This window comes from Rousettus aegyptiacus, unplaced genomic scaffold (genome assembly GCF_014176215.1).
Source record: "Rousettus aegyptiacus isolate mRouAeg1 unplaced genomic scaffold, mRouAeg1.p scaffold_m13_p_3, whole genome shotgun sequence".
Lineage (NCBI taxonomy): Eukaryota > Metazoa > Chordata > Mammalia > Chiroptera > Pteropodidae > Rousettus > Rousettus aegyptiacus.
The window spans coordinates 117,948,714-117,971,676 of NW_023416306.1; the positions used below are offsets into that span (position 1 = coordinate 117,948,714).

A 22,963-nucleotide genomic window follows, 5' to 3' on the forward strand; every position below is an offset into this window, starting at 1 on the left:
AAACAGTGCCTGAGTGATATTGAGTACTCAATAAATATCTATTGAATGGATTAATAAAAGACTTCGTAGTGATCATTTGGTATTGAATCCTGTGTGGTCTTGCTTTCTGTTGTTTTCTATCTAGTGGCTGTCTTTCCAGTACAGAATCATAAAAGTGTTTTGAATGTAGAGATCTTTCTCTTACTTTTTTTCTATGTTCCCCAGTGCCTCATTCAGTGCCTAGGGCAATGCTTCTGTTGATGTGCCTGTTAATCTCTGCAGAATTCTTAGAACTGACCCTGAAAAAGTCTTAAAAATCTATAAATATTTAACTTGAGAGTTGTACTCCTCTACAGGGAAGGATGAGCCCAGAGAAGGAGGGCCCAAGACAAATAAGCCAATCATAGGAAAGCCAGTCTCAGCCTGTCCCTTCAGAGTTAGGATCTCTTAGAGCTGAGTTTTTCTTTTCGTCCTTTACTGAGGAGACAGAAAGAACCCTACAAACTGGTGTAAGAAGGGGCGTTTGGGGAGGGCAGAAACTCGATTTGCCAAATTTCTTAATTCATCATGTTTAGACCAAATAGGTAGTTTTCTGCCTGTACAGGAAGGCCCTCATTTACACAAAAATCTGTTTATGTGTGTTTAATGAAATTATATTTTAAATGCTTGAAGAGATCACATTAAAAAAATTTCCATGGGGAAGGAAATTTTCTGCAATGTAAAGCAACATCTCAGAATGCACTCATAAATTTGAGTGTTTGTCTACCAGGGTTGCATATAATGAGGCTCAATTGTTTGCTTTAGTTTCTTGATTCTCTCATTCTGTTTTAAAACTTTCTTTGGGATAATTAACATTAATACTGATTATTTTAAGTATAGGCTTCTTTTATTTAAGTAATAAAGATGCTCTTAGATGCTCCAAAAACCATTCTGGTGCTACAATATATTTGGGAACTTGAAAACTTGTTAATTCTTGTTTTCTCAGCAATATGTTAGGGTCTGGGACCTTCCCAACCCTCTGCTGCCCTTTCTGCTTCCTTTTTACCCAGCACAGCTCAGTGGGGCCTCCACCAGGCTAACAGTAGTTGCCCTTTGACTCTTCTTTTAAGGGGTCTAACAGGGCCCTTTATAGAATAGGTCCTAGGGACCTAGGTGAACTACTGATTCATTTCAATCTCCCCCCCCCCAACCGCCCTTCATTTCTCTTCTATCTCACCACCCCTTCCTTACCAATTCACAGTAGGAAATAGAAGTCTATAGTTCATTATTTATTATATTAAAAATATGTTTCCAATCTTCCCGATTCTCATTTACACAATTTCTTTCTTAAAGAAATCAACCAAACCTCTAGAGAGTTTTAGTTTTTTTTTCCTGTGGGTATCTGGCCCTAAAAAGTCTCCCCAGCCCCACATTATAGAATGGCCAATCTTTCAGCCTTGGCCCTGAATTTGTTTTTCAGTTAAGGAGAACAGGAGATGGAGAAAACAAATGGAAGAGAGGCCATTGCTCTGTCCACAGTGGAGACCGGCATAGAGAACCCGGGACTAGAGCTCACGGTAATTCACCGGTTTAGTTTCTGCACAGCTTTGTGATCTGTTACACAGCCTTATGCAGGGTCTTTGGCCACTCTCATTGCCCATCTTCCCTGGCAGGGCCCTATGATTCATCCCAATTCTATCTGTGCTTACAGGAAGAAGGAGTAAATCCCGAAGAAACCAGGAGGACTGAAGAACGAGGACAAAGCCGTGGAGATGGGGTTGGGCCTTCTACTCACCAGAGGCACAGGTGTTCTAGAATTGGTTCGGTTAAGACCTAAGGATCTAGGGTGGGCTAAGTGTGGACAGTGGACTCAGAAGAGATCAAAACTGCCCGTTCCCAGGGACCTTGCGGTCTTATTATGTAGATAAGACTCACAGCCACCTGATGTTACCATATGCACATCTCTATATGTAATTAACTGTTATATAGACCTGTGCTATAAATAATGGGAGCTCAGCAATATTGGTGTTGGTTGGACTCACAACAGAAGTAGCAGTAATGAGAATAATTACAGCTAACATTTATTGAGTACTTACTATTGTGCATTATATTTTATATAATTAATTAATTTTCACAGCAACAGGTAGACACTAATTTTAATCTCTTTTTTCCAATCAGAAAATTGAGGGTTAGAAACTAAGTTACCCATATCATTTTTAAAAAAAGCTCTTCTGGAATACTCAGATGGAGTATGGGGATGGAGAGAAAGAAAAATCAGAAGAAAAAAAGGTATGGAAAGACTTACTATAAAGGATAATAGTGAAAGTCAAAAAAGTACAGTTTCGAAAGTCAGAAGAGAAGGAAGGTAGTAAGAAATCCAAAATACTAATTCAAAAAGATACATGCATCCTTATGTTCATTGAAGCATTATTTACATTGGCTAAGATATGGAAGCAACCTAAGTACCCATCAATAGACAACTGGATAAAAATGTGGTACATATATACAGTGGAATATTACTTGGCTATAAAAAATAAAATCTTACCATTTGTGACAATATGGATGGACCTACAGGGTATTATGCTAAGTGAAATAAGTCAGACACAGAAAGAAAAATATCATATGATCTAAAGAACAACAACAACAACAAAAAAGCAAAACAAAACTGAAACAGACTCATAGATACATAGAACAAACTGATGTTTGCCAGATGGGAGGGGAATTGGGGGACCGAGTGAAAAAGTTGAAGGGCTTAAGAAGTACAAATTGATAGTCACAAAACAGTCATGGGGATGTAAAGTACAGCAAAGGGAACATAGCCAATAATATTGTAATAACTATGCATAGCGCTAGTTAGGTACTAAACTAATCAGGGGATCACTTCATAAATTATATAAATGTCTAACCACTATGCTGTACACCTGAACCTAATATAAAGTAATATTGAATGTCAACTGTAATTGAAAGAATAACAAAAGAGAGAGAAGAAAGTATCAAGAATGAAGGCATAGTCCAATCCACAGTGTTATGTGTGACAGGAGTCAAGGAAGGAGGAGTTAGACAAATCTTTGATTTTGATCATGGTTTTGGTCTCAGAAGTAATGTCTAAGAAAGTTGTTTGGGTAAAGTAGGTCAGATAGAAGCCATATTCCATGGTGTTGAAAAGGGTTTGGATATTTATAAAAAAGTGCAGAAGTCATATATTGTGAAGCTTAGAAGAGGATATTGAATAGTTTCTAAAGGGAATAAATGGATATGATCCAGAGTAGCTCCAAAACAAAAAGTCATTTTTTCTCTTTATTTTTAAGAATAAACTTAGTGACTTCATAGAGAAAATAAAATTTCAAATTCTATTTTCTTCTCCAGAAATTTACTTCTAGGTATAAATTTATATAAATAGAAAGATGATAGATAGATAGATAGATAGATAGATTTATGTGGACATATGAGAATAGATTCAAAAAGTTAAAGCCCAGACACACTTTTGGAATAGAATTGACAAGATTAGTGATTAATTAAAGGCCAACCATTCTCAGGACATACACTCGTACCCCTGTCTCTATCCTCTGTTACTCCTGTTGTTGGTTCCTCGGTAAATCCTTAACCTGATCCTTCGAAACAAACTGATTTTAGCTTCTTTTTCTTTTCATTACTCTTTCTAAATTTAACCATTTCTATAAAGCAATTTAGCAAAACACAAACATTTCAGGGAGAGCTCTTTCCGTTGTTGAGAATTCAAAAAGGTTTGGTGATGGTGAGGGCCGTTTGTTTTTAAGAAGTAGTAAACTTGAGCACATCTGATCATTGAAAAAAGAAGCCAGGAGAGTCAGAGAAGTGAAGGAATGGGTGATGGAGGGGTCTCTGGATAGTGAGATAAATAATTGTCAAAACAAGGCCCTTAGCGAGGATGCGGAAAAAAGGGAACCCTCATTCATTGTTGGTGGGATTGCAAATTGGGACAGCCGCTATGGAAAACAGTATGGAGGTTTCTCAAAAAATTAAAAATGGATGTACCTTTTGACCCAGCAATTGCACTTTTGGGTATTTATCCAAAGAAAACCAAAACAATAATTTGTTAAGATCTATGCACTCTAATATTCATGGCAGCACAATTTACAATAGCCAAGATATAAAAGCAACCTAAATGCCCATCAACAGATGATTGGATAAAGAAATTCATATGTACAATGGAATATTACTCAGCCATTAAATGAAATCCTACCATTTGCAACAACATGGATGGACCTAGAGGTTATTATGCGGAGTGAAATAAGTCAGACAGAAAAAGATGAATACCATATGATTTCACTTACATGCGGAATCTAAGGAACAAAAAGAACAAACTAATCAAAAATAGCCTCACAAATATAGTGGACAATTTGGTGACAGACAGAGGGGAGGGGGGTTAGGGGGCTGGGATAATGGGGTGAAGGATTAAAGAAGTAAAAATTAGTAGTTGATAGTTAGACATGAGGATGGGGAGCATGGCACAGGGAATGTAGCTAGCATTAATATGATGGCTAGGTGGAGGGCCAGGGGAGGGAGGGAACAGATGGGGGAATCGTTTTATGAACAATATAGACGTAACCAATGTACTGTGTACTTGAAACTAATTTAAATAAATTCATTAAAAAAATCAATCTCTAGACAGATGTATCAAGAAAAAAAAAAGGCCCTTAGAAGTCATCAGGAGGTGGAATTAGGTTAAGAGTTGGAGAATTTGCCTTGGTAAGTGGAAAGGCCAGTTTTTCCTGAGATGTTAGTGAAGGAGTCTGAGAAGCTATCAGAGATGCACTTAAGTAGAAATAATGGGCTAGAGAAGCTAAATTTCTGTAATATAGGGCCTGTATCTGCTGAGAACGAAGAAGACTAGGCTACTTGAAAGCATCCTTCTCCCCTCAGCCCTGTAGACCTTCAGCTGTATGTCCCCCATCTTGAGTGGAAGTGCTGAGTGATGCTAGGGTCCTGGGGCTGGTTGGCAGTGAAGCATCCTTCCTAGGTTTGGGTCTGGCTGGGGAAGTAGGCAGCAGGTCTGAGAGGGGATTTTCTGCTCTGAAGAAAAAGAGTTACACTTTTTCCTAGCTTGCCTCCTATCTTACCACCTCTTCTGGTCTTGACTCCAGAAATGAAGAGTTGGGTCATATTAAAATTTCCATTTGCATAAATGGTTTTTCATTTAAGCTAATTACCAAGAAAGAAGATGATGATCATGTTCCAGGTTAACGTTGCTGTAAAACTTGCTGAATTTCAGCTCTAAATTCTGTTCAGGTATGCCTAGATTTCATGTGGAGCCCAGTTAAGTCATGACAACTTACAGCTATTACATGAAACTTTGGCCCCAAACTGAACTGCCTAAGCCTTCTTCACTAGTTGGCACTTCATTTCATTACATGTAAACTCACCTGCTTACTTCTGTTTGACAGTTGTTTTAAAACTTCTATTCTCAGATTCTCCACCCCAGTTACTCTACCCATCCCCATACCTCTGCTAATTAGTTTATAATACAATATCATTCCTTTTTAAGAAAATTAAGTATTTTTTGTAAGTAACTCCCTCATTCGTTATGGCAATAACATTTATGATATTACCTTATAATTTGTCTTTGTCCTCTTTTTTCTTTTTTTTTCTTTCTTTCAGAAAAAAGAGTGGCCTTTCTCTTGCTTTTTTTTTTTTTTTTTTTAGCCAATCCGCTGGTCTCTGCTTTTTAGTTGGGGGTTGAGGCCATTTACATTTAATGATTTAAAAATATCATCTTGCTATTTACTTGTTTCTATTTGTCTCACTTGTTTTTTTTCAACATATCAAATTTATTTCTCCTACTGTTAATTGATTTTTCCCAGTTATCCATTAAGAATGGATTGTCTTTTCAGTGGTTACCTAATATTTCATTCCTTCCATCAATCATAATTATTCCATTCTTCTGATTTTAAAGAAATTTTCTTAATAATAAAATTTAGGATTTGAGGCATGCTCATTATTTTATTTATTACTCTTGGCTCCCCAAATAAAACTAGACAAAATAAAAAGTAAAGGCCCATTTCATAATTAATGAGCTCAAACATTTACCCAGATCTTTCCTCTAATTGCTGGATTGCAAGTAAACAGTTTTTTAATTAAAATATATTTGACATATAACATTAAGCAAATTTAAGGTATATACATATTAATTTGATATATTTACACATTTTAATAACATAATTACCAATGTGGTGATAATTAGTACCTCTATACATTACATAATGATCTTTTCTTTTTAGTGGTTGGGATCATTAAGTTCTAGACTCTCAGTAAGTTTAATGATTATAATACAATATTTTTGTTTATATTCACTATACTATACATTAGATTTACAGGGCTTAGTTACTACTCATTGCAAGTTTGTATCCTTAAATAATATTTGTCATGTGCCCCCAACTTCCATCCCCTGGCAACCACCATTTTACTTTCTGTTTTTACGATTTTGGATTTTTTAGATTACACATGTAAGCGATATCACACAGTAATTGTCTTTTTCTATCTGACTTATCTCACGTCACATAATTTACTCAAGGTCTTCCATACTGTTGTAAATGGCAGAATGTTCTTTCTCATGGCAGAATAATAATCCATTGTGTGTGCACACGTATGTGCGTGTGTGTGTGTCTGTATGTATCACATCACATTTTCTTTATGCATTCATCCATTGATGTGTACTTAGACTGTTTCTATATCTTGGCTCTTATGAATAATGATGCAATAAACATGGGAGTGCATATATCTCTTCAATATTTTGCTTTTATTTTCCTTGGGCATATATAATCAGAAATGGAATTATTGAATCATATAGATCTATTTTTAATTTTTTGAAGAACCTCTGTATTGCTTTCCAGAGTAGTAGAACCAATTTACATTCTCACCAATGGAGTACAAGGATTTCCTTTTCTTCACATATCTCTTGTCTTCTTGATAATAGCCATTCTAACAGGTGTGAGGCAATAGCTCATTGTGCTTTTGAGTTGCTTTTCACTGATGATTACTGATGTCGATCATCTTTTTATGTACCTGTTGACCATGTGGATATCTTCTTTGGAAAAATGTCTATTCAGTTCCTCTGCCTATTTTGAAAATCATGTTTTTTTTTGTTTGCTATTGACTTGTATGAGTTCTTTATATATTTCGGGTATTAACTCCTTATATATGTTTTGCAAAAATTTTCTCTCATTCTGTAGGTTGCCTTTTCATTTTAATTGTTTCTCTTGCTGAAGAAGCTTTTAAGTTTGGTGCTGTCTCACTTGTTGATTTTTGCTTTTGTTTGTGCTTTTTGTGTCATATCCAGAAAATTATTGCCAAGACCAATATTGAAGAGCTTCTTCTCTAGGTTTTTTTCTAGGAGACTTATGGTATTAGGTCTTATGCTTAAGTCTTTGATCCATTTTGAGTTAATTTTTGTGAGTTGTGTAAGATAGGCACCAAATTTGGTTGTTCTGCATGTGTTCATGCAGTTTTCCCAACACTAATCGTTGAAGAGACTATCCTTTCCCCATTGGGTGTTTTTGCTCCCTTGTAATGCCATACAGTATTAGTTAACTGTATATGTGGGAGTTTAATTCTGAGCTCTCTATTCTGTTCCACTGGTTCTATTTGTGCCGGTACCTTACTGTTTTTATTACTGTAGCATAGTTTCAAATAAAAAAGTGTGATACCTCCAGGTTTGTTTGGTTTCCTCCAGACTCCTTTGGCTATTCAGGATTTTTTCGTAGTTCCATACAAATTTTATGATTGTTTTTTCTATTTCTGTGAACAAATACCATTGGAATTTTAATGGTGATTTTGTTTAGTCTATAGATGGCTTTGGTAATATGGACATTTTAACAATATTAATTCTCTGACCCGTGAACATGGGATGCCTTTCCATTTTCTTTTTTAATGCCTTTCTTCTTTTTACACCCTTTCTTCCCTTTTATATGTTCCTTCAGATTAATTGAATATTTTTAAATGATTCCATTTTATTTCCTTTGTTGGCTTATTAGCTATAAATTTGTTTCATTATTTTAGTGCTAGCTTTAGTGTTTATAGTATACATCTTCAACTTATCAAGCCTACTTCAAGTGCTAAGAACTTTATATAAAGTGTTAAGAACTTTATAATAGTAGCCTTCTGTATCTCCCCTTCCAGCCTTTATACCACCATTATGTTTATACATTTCACTTCTACATATGTTATAAACCCCATACTACACTGTTACTACACTGTTATTATTTTTGTTTAAACAGTAAATTATCCTCTCACATGCTCCAAATTAACTATGCCTGTACCTGCATGAATCCCTGTCTTTTCCTCTCCTTTTCCTCTCCTTTATCAGAAGGCCTAAGCCAACTCTATTACCTTCTCCATCCCCTTCTACAGGCCTCTCTTCCCCCTACATCTTCATTACTCCTTCTCCATTAGACCTTTCTCAAATCTGTAAGTGTACTTAAGTTTATCTCTTCTTGTAATATACAAACAAACAAACAAACCTTACCTCAATCTTGTGATATCTTTTTCCTTCATGGCTAAATTTCTTGGAAATGTGGGATTTACTTGCAATGGCATTTTCCTACCTCCCCATTCACTTCTCGGCCCAGTGCAATCTGGTTTTCACCACCACTGGTCAGCTGAAATTCTCCAACTCAGGTGAACAATGAAAACCTACTTGTCGAGTCCCACACTTTCATTGGGAATCTCTGCAGTGTGGCCCTTCCGACCCTTTCTTTCTTGAAATTAATTTTTAAAATTTTAATACTACACTGTCCTCATTCTCCTACCTCTCTGGATGTTCTTTCTTGTCGTTTTCCAGGGTCTCTCATTTGTCTTCTCTTCTCACCCCTACACTTAATGTCTTGATTCATAAAGCCACATCTGCAGCCTGTACCTTCGTTCTACGCTTCAGCCCTATATATCCAACCATTTGCCAAACATCTACACTTTAATGTCACATAAATACTTCAAACCAAACATTGAAACCAAACTCCTGTCAGCATAGATTTCAGGCTTTCCTAGTATGTCAGATCCTGAGCTAGGCTCTAAGTGTACAAAGATGAGTAAATTCACATTTCCCCCTCACGCCTGTTCCTCCTCCTGTATTCACTATTTTGGTGAATACTTTTATCCTGACTTAGTCATGCATGGCAGGAACCGCACTGTCACCCCAGTTCCCCCACTCCCCACTTAATGTTAATCCTCTCTCCTAAACACTTATGCCATATGCCATTCACTCCTATTATCAGTCCTCTCCTGCACCCTTTGTTACCTCCCGAAGACCCTAGCCTGTCTCCCACCCCACTGCCACAAGAATGATCTTTCTAAAACACATTATCTGCTCGCATTATCACCTTGCTTAAATTCTTTATGGTTCTCTGCTTCCTACAAGATAACTTCCTAACATACAATCCATGGCATATAATCTACATGACCTGACTTCCGTCCTCCTTTATGAGCTTTCTGCCACCATCCAGCTACATGTTCCCTGCTTCCCAGCAACAGCCAATTATACTATTCTTTCAAAATGCTAGGCTCACTCAAATATGCTTTTATTCTTCTAGAGATACTTCAACCTTCTACCTCTCTGAGGCATACCCACTTAGCGAACTTTTTCCCCTGACCTTTCCTATCAGTTCATCTGTCCTCTCCTTGTGAAAGCTTCATTGACATTTACAGGCATACTTACTTGTTCCTTCTTTTCTACTCTCTTAGCAGTCATAACTTTGGAATTCTAGAAAGGTCCTTCTGGAATGCTAGCCTTATATCTCTAATTAGAAGCCACGTGGAGCAAAGGAAATATCTGGGTTTTAAATTCTAACTCTGCCAGTTTCCTTGGTCATAAACTTAAACTATTAGCCTTGCGGTTTTTGGAGGGGATGGTTGATGAGGTCTTCCAGTGCCTGGTAAAACGTACTTAGTAAACTCTCTGGTTTTTCTTTTCTTCACAGGCAAACTTTAAAGAAAAAAAAAAAAGTAGTCCATATATGCTCCCACTCACTCAATCTCCTGCAATTCTGCTTTTACCCAGTCATTCTCCTGTAAACAGTTCTCTCAAACAGAACCAGTCACCTTTTCACTGCCCAATCTAGCATCTTCATCTCATTTCCCAGTCTACCTAATTTTCTATATCACTGAATATCACTGACCTCTATTCCTTCTTAAAGATCATTTCTCTTTTTTCGCTTTTCCTTCTGGATCTCCAACTGCTCCTACTAAGTCTGCCGTTTCTTCTGGCTGCCCTATCAGAGTGACAGTTCTGACCTTCTGGAAGGTCAGTAAGCTTAGGAGGGACGGGTGGAGATAGTAAGGTAGGTGGGTGGCTATGAGCTGTACAAGTTATTAGTAGGGAGGTCTGGAAGGGCACCTTGGGCCTGTGTTGGTGTCAATGCAAATCCTAAGTGGAGAAATTTAGGCAGCCCTTCCTTGCTGGGAGCTCCTCCCCATTTCCTCTTTATTTTATTTCTCATTAGGGTCTGAGCCTGATATCAATAGCTGAATGAGCTAGAGCTCTTCCATCCTCAAATTCCTGTTGAAATCATTAAAAAAGGGTGTAAATAGGGGCTAATTGTACCAGTACAGGAAGTCCATAACAGGCATTAACCACATATTAGAAATGTGGAGAAACTTTTGCTAACAGCAGAACTAAAGGGCTTGGCTCAAAAGGCCATTGGAGGTAGAGTCACAACTCTCCTAATGAGAGAGAGAGAGTGTGAGTGAGAGCGAGAGACAGCAGCTTCTCTGGGAAGACTCCACTGCCCGGCAGAACCACTGTTTAACTTGAAGAGAACAGAGTTCTGGAAGGAAAAAGTTGAATGTGGGTTGAAGGGCTAGTTAGAAATCCCATCACATAGATCCTTCTTGTCTTTGTGGACCTTTGGCATTGGGTTACCACTGTTAGGGTCAAGGAGACTTGACATCTTCTGACATCTGAAATGGGTACATCAAGCAAAGATTTGGGTACAGTGTGGAGGAAGAGTTCTTTCCAAGACAATACATCTATTACAACCCACCACACCTAGCTGGCTGTGTTCTGATTTAGACTACCTTCATACTCTACCTGGGCTGATGGCTCTCAGAACTGGTCATCCCCAGGTGCACAGAGTCTCTGCCTCCAACATAAGTGTTCTGGCTTCCATCTGATAGACCTTTCTCTTACTTTCTCTGGTTTTCCAATTCCTATTTGGCTTTCCACTTTGGCTTATTAATAACTTTTTTGCTTCTCATACTCAGTTACCATTCTCCCTTAGACACTTTTGGTAACTGTTTTCGAGTCCCTATACAGCACCACCCAGCTCTCTTTGTCTATCCAGTTTGAAACCAGTTGTATACATAACTTTGAATCTGTGTCCAGTACAGTACCCATTGACCAGTTCCTTTTATGCCATCATTAAAGTAAAACCTTTGATCCCTTGAAAAGATTTTGGTCAGTTCTGCCTGGAGGGCTTAACCCTTTACTCTGACCAACATTTCCTTTCTTTTTGTTTCTCACTTCAAGCTAAAGCAGCAAAGATTCACCCAGGGCCCACAATGCCAACAGTCACTGGATATTCTGAAAGTTATCCTAAGCTTTCCATGCTAACTGCTAAACAATAGTATCCAGACTCTGGGATTTTCCATAGCTCTGTCTCCTTTAGTTGAGAGAGTTTCTATATCTTGTGGATAGGGCCTCTGAGAAAATGTATGTGCCCTCTTGTTGCTAGGCCTGACCTATAGTGCCCTCTGATATTCAGCTAGCTTGACCTACTACCCTTACCCTACACTTCCTCGCTGTCACTTATGGCAGCAGGCCGTAAGCATGTAAGTGAGAGGGTTATTGTTAGTCCATATCTGAAAAGCCTCCTGAGTACATACTGGGAGGACTTATCGGTGGGTACATACTTCACAAGTTATGCCTAAGGTATTGAGTTCCACCATCTATCAGATAGATTTCTTCTCAATTCGGCTTCTCGATATAACATAATGCTAACCCTCAAACTGTACTGTTGTGTAAAGTAAAGAGTTTGGTAGTATTAGCAAGATTGTGGATCAAGCGAGGTACCACGATCATGAACATCTGCTCACATGTTTCTATGCACTGCTTCGCCATTGGTTTAAAGAGGCGAGAAAGCTTTTTTCCCCTCCTTTTCATTTGGAATGCTCCTAATGCCTTTTTCTTTTTTAATTTTAATTTCTTAAACCAGAGGTCAATTTCAACTTGCTAGTCTAGGGTCAGGTTGTTAATGGGTTTTGCAGAAATGAGTGTTCTTAATCGATTCTGGTAGTACCCACTGAACTTTATTCCCAAGAAATAGTCAAATCTGGTTCTAAGGTGAGGGCAGAAGTCTTTTCTAGGCATGTGATGTATATTTATTTCCTCTTGGACATAGTGCATGTCCCTTCTTATTTTGCAGTGGCCTTGCTGAACTGGCATTTAACTGGGCATAATTTAATATCGGCTTCACCTAGTGTGTCAGTTTAGGTCCCAACAGGAAACAGATGGCATACTTAAATTAGAATAGTTGGAGGAGGGTTTAATTGCAAAGAGACCATGGCAAAGATGTGTGCGAGATGTAGTGCAACCATAAGAAAGGATAGTGCAAGGAGCTGAGGCTAGAAGCAGCGAACCGTTACTATTCCTAGGCCCAAAGGGAGAATACGTAGGAGAATCCACATGGAGAGTCATATAAAGAAGACCTTCTCAATATGCTGACCTTGGTATTTTCTTACACTCTGATCTCCTTCTGGGTCCCCCTGGTAGAATTCAATTAGATAAGCTAAAGGCCACGGGAGCCCACAGGGTTAGACTCCCTGAGCACAGGCAAGGTGAAGAACGGATCTGGAGGAGCAAATCAAATATCACATGTGGGACACACGGGAAGTCTAGGATTCAAATTAAATTAGTTCCTTGATGTGCTTTGTGAACGATGTTCCACAGATAACGGCATCCTTTGGGTACACTGACACCTCTAAGGAATCCTTTTTACCCACTACTTTCTCTATTTGGCATAAGAAGGTAGCATAGTTGAGATTCTAGGGTATCCTCTTGAATCAATTCAGTTAGGTGGTGGTGAAGGTTGTTTTCTCCTTTCTCAGATTACCTATATCTGATAATACATACTCTACTCTGGTAGCACAGGGCTGGGTTCTCTGCAGAAAGGGAGATCAGGAGGAAGAGGAGGAGGAGGAGAAGGAGGAGGATGGGAAGGGAGAGGGTAAGGGGGAGGGGGAGGACTACGTATAAGGAAGAGAGAGAGCATGTTAGATGGGAGAGGCAGCAATGGAGGAAGAACCATGGAAATTTGTTAGGCAAGACCCCAAGGCATTTGGAATTAGTGAGTGGTCCCAGCCTTGGCTAAGCTGTCCTGCCTCAGCATGACGGCCAACTGGTACCTTCTTGCTGGGATCACCCGCTTTGGAACTTTAAGAGTTTGGAAATTAGAGCCTTTTGCAACTATGACCACAGTGCACTAAGAATACTGAAGAATGGCAGAGACAGGTGAGCCTGCGGTCTAAGTAAGATGCAGCACAGAATAATGGTGGAGAGCTCAGACTCCAAAGTGAGACTACCTGAGTTTACATTCTGTCTTTGCTCCTTATAGCTTCGATGACTTTAGGGAAGTTACATAACTTCTGTTTTCCAGTTTCCACATCTGTAAAATGGGAATGATAATAGTAACTACCTTGAGTCAATGAGTTACTTTTTGTAAAGTTCTTAGAGTCCAGCACATAGAAGGTACTACATAAATGTTTGTTAAAGCAGACATGAAGATGCTGGGCATCTTCTCTCAGGCCCTGCCTGCCAGGGGATCTTGGTGATTTCCTTTTGGTCTGTCAATGCACATCTGATTGACTGTTCAGAGCTATGCATTTGTGTGGTTTTTAGAGAGGAATGGTCATAGCTGTACCTCAGAAGAAAAGGCCTCTTTCTGAATCTGGAAGCTGAGCAATCCCTTGCCCCTGAGAGACGCGGAAGGAGTAGATCCTGAGAGTCTCTGCCGGTGTGACCGGTGTCCACTTCTGTGATAGGATGTCACTGAGGATGTTGCTAGTCCAGTGTGGCAAGCTTCAATCTAGCCTTTCTGGTGTTGCCAGAACCCTACCTAATGTCCCCTGGCTGAATAATTTTCCTCATTGATTAAGAGGAAATTCTTCCTCAGGCCAGGTAATCTAACTTCTGGAAATTGATACAAATGGGATGGAGTAACTTTTGTATTTTAATTTTTGGGTTCTCATCAGGAAGAGCCTACAACCTTTCTCCAGGGCATGGAGTTTCTGCAAAAGACAAGCCAGCCTGTTCAAGAAGATCCTGCTGGGCCTGTTGTGTTTGGGTGAGGTGTTAAGAACTCCCTGCAGTGAGGGACACAATCGTTCTAGGAATGTGACCTTGTGTCAAGTCGAGTACTACATGGAAAGCAACTTTGTTCACAAACTGATCTACAGAGCTATTTGCTGTATAGATCTTAATTACTTACAGGTGAACCATAATTTATTGAGTTGCACTTCCAGGAATAAGGGAAATCTGAGAATAAACTATTTTTCAAAACTGTTTGATAGACTTAAATACTTTAGAGAATCTAGGCTTATTTCTATTTTAGTGTTTTGATTTGATTCAGGGTATGGTTCTCACAGTCTTTACAAGAGAAGACCGTAGTATACATTACTTATTTGCTGGTTTACTAGGGAGATCAATGACATAAAATATTTTTAAAAAACAGCAAACTTTTATTTAAAATATACTGTCAGTATATTTTACGGGACTTTGATGTCAATATTAGGGACAGCTGGGATGATGAGAACAAAAATTATCTCAGGGAACCATGAGGTGAGGACCCTATGGCTGTGGATAGTCCTCACTTAACATCGTTGACAGGTTCTGCAACTTTAAGTGAAACGACATATAATGAACCAATTTTACCATAGGCTAATTGATAGATATAAGAGTTAAGTTCTCATGGCGTCTCATCAATGTTATAGTAAAACGACATTGTTCTTCCTACTGCTGTACTTCCTAGTGGTAGCCTTGTTTATGTGGTTTTGCTCAAGGGGAAAGGCTAAAATGACTGGGGTTGTAAAGTTTTAAGATGACTTTTGAAGAGTCTGATGGTGGGTGCTGATCAAATCTACTCTAAGGGACAGAAGATCAGAAAAAATAGAAGAGAGTGAGATTTCATTAAAGACAAGTGAAAATCTTAAGTATTCAAACTATCCTTGGGAATCCTCAAGAAGAAAACAGCCATCTATCCTGGCCTTGAGAACTGCAGCTGAGTCTGACAACTGGAGCTGGGCGGCAAGGTCGCCGGAGGGTTTTTCTTGATTTAAACCTCAGACATTCATTGCTTGAGCTTCATTTGCTCTTGGAGAGCTCTGACTTGCTGATTCTTACTCTGTACCTTCTCCCTTTAGCATATGCTGCCTACTTCCTGGCAGCTTGCATCCTGGATTTCCAGAGAGCACTGGCCTTGTTCATCCTCACCTGTTTGGCGCTCTTGGTCCTGGTTCACTGCTTTCTGAAAAGGTTCTTTGGTAAAAATTTAACAAGCTGTCTGAAGCCCTTTAAAAACTCCTGCCTGAAGCTTTGGATGAAATGGTGAGTAAGACAAAAATCTCAGTATCCCTGGTCCCGAAACTTATCCAAAACCCTGGCCCACTTCCCCTTTTCTTGTTTGACAGTTCCTGAGCTATCTCTCAGACTCTCACTTATACTTTTCAAAACCAAGGCTCAGAGAGTAAATAGCCAATGGGCCTCTGAGCACTGGACTTCAATCTAGTTTCTTGTAGCCTCGCATCTCAACATTGCCAAGGGGCAAGAGATGTTAAGTTCCAGAGAAGAGTTTCATTCTATTTATTGTCAGGGTTCATGATGGAAATAATAAAAAAAATACTCCTCTTCAATGAAGCAATCAAAACAATGAGGCTTGCAGCTGCATTAAGCTATCAAATTGATTTGATGGTCATATGTGTTCCCTGAAACTTTTTATACTTTTTTTTTCTCTAGTCCTCGACTTCCTGCACCCACTAGTGTCTTTTACAATTCCTTAGAGTTTAATGAATAAACTCACTGTTCAGTGTATACTAAACTGGATTCAACAGCCACAGCTTATCTCACTAACTACGGTATGCACATGTCCTTTGATCACAGGCTTGGGGTGACTGAATAACTTTCAGACTCTCAATAAAGTTCCTCTTTTCTGCCTATTTTCCAATGAATGCAAAGAAAATAGGTGTTAAGAATGTTTACAACAGCAATAATTTGGAAAAACACATCAGACTACAACCTGAATTTTGGAGCATTGATTTATTTGACACTGAAGAGACAAAGCTGAAAGGATTCTATTCATTAGCAGAACAGATTCTGGAGGGCGCATTTTATTTACTTTAAGTGAGATGAGTTCACAGTGAGAACAGCTCCAAAATTCAGCCCTGATTTATATGCTTTTTGTCGTCATTGTTGTTTCTGAAGCATCTCAATGAACAAATTGTTCTTTTTGTTTTCTTTTGATACATGAATTCCCTTCTAATTTGTTCTCTTGAACTGAAATGACTCCAACACTCAGACATGAGGAAACCAGTCTGTGTATTGATCAAGCACATCCAGTACATCAAGGGACCATAAGACCCTAAGTAGTTGATTTGTGGCTTAGCCTTTATCCTTGCCCTTGGAGTGGTTGGAAATTATATGGAGATCCATGCATACTTTTCTTCCTTTTTAAAATATTTTGATTATTCATCAGAACAATCACATCATACTGATGTGGAAGCTTGAGGAAAGGAAGTCATGTGACTTGTGTCCTCAGGTTGGACTCTTTCAACTTCATTCTGTGAGTAAAAGAATTGGGAGAGATGTAGCTAGGAAACTACCAGATGAATGATTCTCAAGACAAGTTTCTGTGATTAATCCATTGAGTTATTTCACTTTTCCTTGGGATGAACTTCTATTTTTTTAGAGGTAAGGTTAACTATTTGTTCTTCATTCACTGAGCTGATGATGTGGTCATGGCATTTCCTCTTCAGGGTGCTTGCAGGAGTCTCTCTGGTCGGCTTTATCCTATGGCTAGCTCTAGACACAGCCCAGAGGCCAGAGCAGTCGATCTCCTTTGCAGGAATCTGCATGTTCATTCTCATCCTCTTTGCCTGCTCCAAACACCACAATAAAGTAAGTCTTGGGTATGCAAGGTGGGCCAAGGGCCATGTGTTGCTAATTTAAAAGTGCATGTGTCAAGTATTTATTACAAAGGCATAGAACTAAGTTCTTAACAATCTCTGGAATTTGCCTCATTGATAATTTTTCTCCTAAGAGAAGTTTTAAAGTTCTCAGATGCCCTAGACCACTTATTTTCAAACTGTAGGTTGTGATTCATTAGTGAGCCTTGATATCAATTTTGTGGATCTAGGCCAGTGTTAAAGAAAGAACAAAAGAAAAAAAAGAAAATAGAATACAATAGAGAATCAGTTTACATTGCACATAGTAATATTAAAGTATTGGTTTATGATGCTATTATTTGTGTGTGTGTGTGTGTGCATGCGCGCATGTGAGTATGTGTATATATATATATATATATATATATATATATATATAAAGCAGAGGATGAAAAAATATATATACACATGCATGTCATCTAACTTGTAGACAGTTTTAAAAACTGTATGGACATACGTGGCTCTTTACAAGTTACTGTACTGTCCTGTTTCCCTCTGCTCCCTACTCCATTTTACCCCAGATTTACTGTTCATATCCTAGGTCGGTTCTACCTAGAGTACATATACATGTTTTAAACTCCAACCAGGTAATGAACAAGTAGGGTTTAGTACTCGCATTTAAATAATGTTCTTATTGGTCCCAGGTGTCCTGGAGGACAGTGCTTTGGGGTCTGGGTCTTCAGTTTGTTTTTGGGATCTTGGTCATCAGAACTGATCCTGGATATAATGCATTTCAATGGCTGGGAGATCAGATTCAGGTATGAGAAATTGAATGTGAGGGCTCTGCTTTTTTTAGAACTCTAGAGGAAAGAGATATGGGGAAAGCATATGGAGATCGGTCTGTATCTTATTAATAATGGTGGTAGGAGATCTGGTGAGAAAGGAAAGAGTATACTGGGGTTAAACTAATCATATGAATAAACAGAACGGAAATGCTGTGTCCCCTGTCATTCAATGAGCAGCTCATGGGGATATAGCCTGTCCCCATGCTGCCAAAGGAAGGACAGCCTCAGTAGCAGCAGTAGGACCTAATCATGTGTGAGACTGATCCTTTGCATCCTCTCTGGCTTCATTCTTGTTCACTCTCTTTTCTTACAGATTTTCCTGAACTATACTGTGGCTGGCTCCAGTTTTGTCTTTGGGGATATGCTGGTCAAGAATGTCTTTGCTTTTCAGGTCATATCTATTTTGTAGGCAGGAATGAGGGTCAGTGTGTATGTGTGTTGGGGGAGGGGGAGGAGTGTAAAGCAGAGGATGAAAATGTGTGTCCAAGAGATTAGCCAGTCTAGATACTAATTCGAACCTAAGAAGAGGATTTGCCCCCATCAGTAGAGAAAACAGCATCAATCTCTCGCCCTTTGATCATTATCATACTGAAACTGGAATAAAATAGGAGTAGGGGAGGAAGGTTCAGGAAACATCTCCTTGTGGCTTAGTATTGATAGGATAATAGATTTGTAGTACATTTAAAATTTATTCCTAAACTAGCTTGTGTTTAAATATTCATTGAGTATCTGTACTGTATCAGCTGCTCTTAGAAGGCAGAGAACTTTATTAAGGAAGAGGTCTGAAACACAGTCCATTTATAGCATATGTGAGTACATTTAATGTACAGTAAGTAGTCTCCCCTTACCTGCAGGGGATGTGTTCCAAGGTTCCCAGTGGATGCCTGAAACCTCAGATAGTACTCAACTCTACACATACTATGTTTTTTCCTATACACACATACCTGTGATAAAGTTTATTTTATAAATTAGGCAATTGCACAGATAGAAAATTTGTTCTTACCACAGATCTTACCAACCTCAGCATATGCTTTCTTTTCTTTCTTTCTTTCTTTCTTTTTCTTTTTCTTTTTTTTTTTTTTGCTTTTCTTATTGAGAACTTTCACCTTTTCTCTTAAAGGAAGCACTTTATAGCTTCTATGGCATATCCGAATTGCCAGTATCACTACTCTTGTGCTTTGGGGCCATTAAGTAAAATGGTTACTTGAACACAAGCACTGCGATACTGTGACAATTAATCTGATTTTGTAAACCAGATGGCTACTAAGTGACTTATGGGAGGGTGGGTAGTGTTTACAACATGTACACACTAGACAAAAGGATGATTCAAGTCCCAGTTCGGACAGAGCAGGACAGCACTAGATTCCATCACAATGCTCAGAACGTTACATAATTTAAAACTTATGAATTGTTTACTTCTGAAAATTTCCATTTAATATTTTTGGACTATAGTTGACCATGGGTAATTGAGACTGTAGAAAGTAAAACCATGGATAAAGGATTACTGTAATATCTCACTAGTCACCTGTCATTTTCATCACAGGCCTTACCAATCATCCTTTTCTTTGGATGTGTGATGTCTATTCTCTACTACCTGGGCCTTGTGCAGTGGGTAATTCAGAAGGTGAGTCATTCTTCTACACCAGTCAGAAGGTGGACTTTCATCTTCTCATCTGTCAAGAAGCAGGAAAACGACACTTTGAAAAGATGCTCATATGTAGGACTTAGAACCCATGTAAAAAGGCAAACCCTATTCAAGTATGCCTGATATCAGATGATCAGGCCCAGGCCCAGGCTGAGGGGCAGAGCAGGAACTGAAAATGGGCTGGACTGCCATTCAGACTGAGTTTTAATCTACTAGTTCTGGAATCCAAGAGTCCTGAGTTCTGGTCCAGACTCTGAAACTTGCTTTGTGGTCTTGGGTTTGTCACTGTATTTCTCTAGGCCTTGGTTTCATTACCAGTAAAATGGAGAATGTATGTGGGGCGGCGGGGGGAGGTGGTTGCCCGATACTCTCCAAGATTCCTGCTGATGTAATGGTTTGGTCTTTGTATCCCTTTAGGTCGCCTGGTTTTTGCAAATCACTATGGGCACCACTGCCACAGAGACCCTGGCTGTGGCAGGAAACATCTTTGTGGGTATGGTAAGTACCCTAAGGATTTCTGATCTTCCTTTTTCTGGAGAACAAAAAATATGGCAGAACACAGGTTGAGAAAAGTGTTTTCCTTCTGAGAAGTCAAATAGACGAAGACTGTATGGGCAGGCAATTGCTGATGAAAGAAAACCCAGAAGCTCAAAGGAAACTCAACTCATTGCTTTTACCCTTCATGTGTGATTATACTTAATGTGGGCATCCTTAACCACCCATCCAACTTCTTATACAGGAATTTAGGGAAACATCCTGCTCCAAATCTTATCTCCCTACAGGGGTAATGAAGGATGTTTGCTCTCTGTTCCGGTTTCTCCCTGTGATCCTCGTTTTCCAGGGCCTCTAAGAAGGCAACAGCTTGCTTAGGGCTTATACCACGGCTCTTCCCCATAATACTTGCTTGATAGATTTATGTGAAGTAGGTGCTCAGTATATGGTATTGACTGATTAGCACAACGTTAGGAACAATGGCTTGTCAAAATGACAAGGAGTAAGTATTGAGGTCTTTCTCGCCCCAGGCCCTGGGCTGATTAGCTTTTCTGAAATGTTCCCAGAGCACTTTTACAAACTTCTACCACAGCGCTCTGCATTTTGCCGAAATTATCCGAAATCAACTTAGTTTCCTTTGCTAGACTCTAAGCTCCTAAGAGTAGGAACTTTGCCTTGTTCACATTAATATCCCTAGCATCTAGAACAGCACTAGGCACATAAGTTGTCGCTCATTAAATAATAGATAACATTATTTTAGGTTGACGCTAGATATCATTTATATAGTTGGGTCTTCATAATTTGATAACGTTTTCATAAACATTATTTCTTTTGATCCTTTCATCAACACTGGGCTTCAACTAACTATTTGTAATTCATTTAATGAATACTTTTTAACCAATTAATATGTACTCAGTAAGTGAACTGTACTTCATAGGCATTCATTAAGTATATGGTTTTAGACAATGAGAACATACAAAAGAGATATACCATTTCTCTTCTACAGTATTTAAACATTTAAACAGGTGAGACAAACATATAAAAACAGAGAATAACATCAGCCAGTATACGATTAGGTGCTAGAGAGAGTGAGGCAGATGCTGGTAGGACCTAAGAGTGGAGCTCGGTGCTAGGAGGGCGCCCACACTAGAGGAATGTGTCCCTGGGGTGGAGGTGGGCACTTTGGGGTGGGGAGTCACACCTTCTTGAATCTGACTCACTTCTCGTTTACAGACAGAGGCACCTCTGCTCATCCGTCCATACCTTGCAGACCTGACGCTCTCTGAAATCCATGCAGTGATGACTGGAGGGTTTGCCACCATTTCAGGCACTGTGTTGGGAGCCTACATATCCTTCGGGGTAGACATAATCTGTTTGATCACCCCTGAGTGAGCCCGTACCTGGGTTCTGTAGACACTGATTCCTAAATCTGGCCTTATAGATTGACGCATCATCCTTGATTTCTGCCTCTGTGATGGCTGCACCTTCTTCTCTTGCCTTATCAAAGATGGTATATCCAGAAGTAGAAGAGTCCAAGTTCAAGAATAAGGAGGGAGTGAAATTGCCCCCTGGGTGAGTCTAATGAGGCATACAATTTGGGAGGTCAAGTGTAGAGTCAAGAGTGGTGATTTTGGTGACAGAGGCTTCAAGTCTCCAGGAGAAGAAATAATATGATTCTCTGTTCTCGCTTGTCTATCTCTGTCTCCAGCCAATCATGTTGATTTTCTTCGATCGTTTAACTTTCCCATCTGCCTCTATCTTCTGCAGGCCAGTATCCTCTGTCCTTGGTGTCAGCACAATTTCATAGCAATTAAATCTGATATTGCTTCAGTGTAATTCCCACCCAAAAGGTCACTAAGGAACCCCCATCACCTCTCAAGCTGGTCTCAGATACTCTTCCTGAGCTCCTACACCACAGGGAAAGTAAGAGTCCTCTTCTCTGAGGGGCTGAGACTAATCCAGACACCATATTTTTCTCCTATGCCAATAACCACAGAAAGGAGAAGAATGTCCTGGAAGCTGCCAGCAATGGAGCCACAGATGCTGTAGGCCTTGCTACTAATGTAGCTGCCAACCTGATTGCTTTTTTGGCTGTGTTGACCTTCATCAATGCTGCCCTCTCCTGGCTAGGGGAATTAGTAGACATACAAGGGCTCACATTCCAGGTAAAAAATTACATTTGTTGGGCTGTGTTTAAGTAGTCCTTGAACTATGCATGCCTTCCTGACCCACAGCAAGCTGATAAAAGAGAGCATGGATAGAAGGGTGTAGGAGACTGAGTTAAAGCTCCAGGAAAAGTCTGGGGTCCTGACCTGTGGTATTCTTTCTTTTCCTGGGACATCTCTTTCTTTTCACCTAGGTGATCTGCTCCTATATTTTAAGGCCCGTGGTTTTCATGATGGGTGTGGAGTGGGCAGATTGCCCGATGGTGGCTGAGATGGTGGGGATCAAGTTCTTCACAAATGAGTTTGTGGCCTATCAGCAACTGTCTCAGTACAAGAACAAACGACTCTCTGGAGTGGAAGAATGGATCGGGGGTGAGAAACAGTGGATTTCTGTAAGTGACAATCCAGAAAAGTGTAAATAGTTTATGAGCAGACAGAAAGTGTTAAACAAAAGTTAGGGGCGCCACAACCTAAACGGGCCCTTAAGGGTTAAGGATAAAACGTGCTGGGCTTAGGCCTCACAAGAACAGAAGATAAAGAAGACAAACAGCAGCCCTTGACACCAACATTCCAGAGACTGGCCGACCACAGACATCCTGTTTGATAACTCTGAGAGCTTCTTTTATCTTTGCTTATTAGCACATGACCAGTACCCCCTTTCATCTTCTTTCCTTCCACTGCCCCTTCCCCACAGCACCAGCTGAAGATCAATTATATTGTGACAAGTCCCTTTTGCCTGCCCC

General features: G+C 39.5%; 1 protein-coding gene across 3 annotated transcripts in view; it reads left to right on the top strand.

Annotated features, from left to right (window-relative positions):
• Positions 1 to 436: 436 nt before the first annotated feature.
• SLC28A2 (solute carrier family 28 member 2) overlaps positions 437 to 22,963 on the top strand; it is a 39,200-nt gene continuing 16,673 nt past the window's right edge. The window contains exons 1-14 of one of the 3 annotated variants that reach the window (XR_004950012.1): positions 437 to 488; positions 1,439 to 1,535; positions 1,670 to 1,764; positions 14,173 to 14,264; positions 15,340 to 15,523; positions 16,948 to 17,089; positions 17,778 to 17,891; positions 18,232 to 18,309; positions 19,462 to 19,542; positions 19,981 to 20,061; positions 21,289 to 21,414; positions 21,497 to 21,627; positions 22,052 to 22,220; positions 22,415 to 22,612. Coding sequence is in view for 2 of the 3 variants with exons in the window: in XM_036217920.1 (XP_036073813.1) it covers positions 1,455 to 1,535; positions 1,670 to 1,764; positions 14,173 to 14,264; positions 15,340 to 15,523; positions 16,948 to 17,089; positions 17,778 to 17,891; positions 18,232 to 18,309; positions 19,462 to 19,542; positions 19,981 to 20,061; positions 21,289 to 21,414; positions 21,497 to 21,627; positions 22,052 to 22,220; positions 22,415 to 22,642 (1,602 nt within the window). In the remaining variant the exon portion in view is untranslated. Of the gene's footprint in view, positions 489 to 1,438; positions 1,536 to 1,669; positions 1,765 to 14,172; positions 14,265 to 15,339; positions 15,524 to 16,947; positions 17,090 to 17,777; positions 17,892 to 18,231; positions 18,310 to 19,461; positions 19,543 to 19,980; positions 20,062 to 21,288; positions 21,415 to 21,496; positions 21,628 to 22,051; positions 22,221 to 22,414; positions 22,648 to 22,963 lie in introns of those variants that run through there. The other 2 variants (XM_036217920.1, XM_036217919.1) reach the window with 2 other exon arrangements.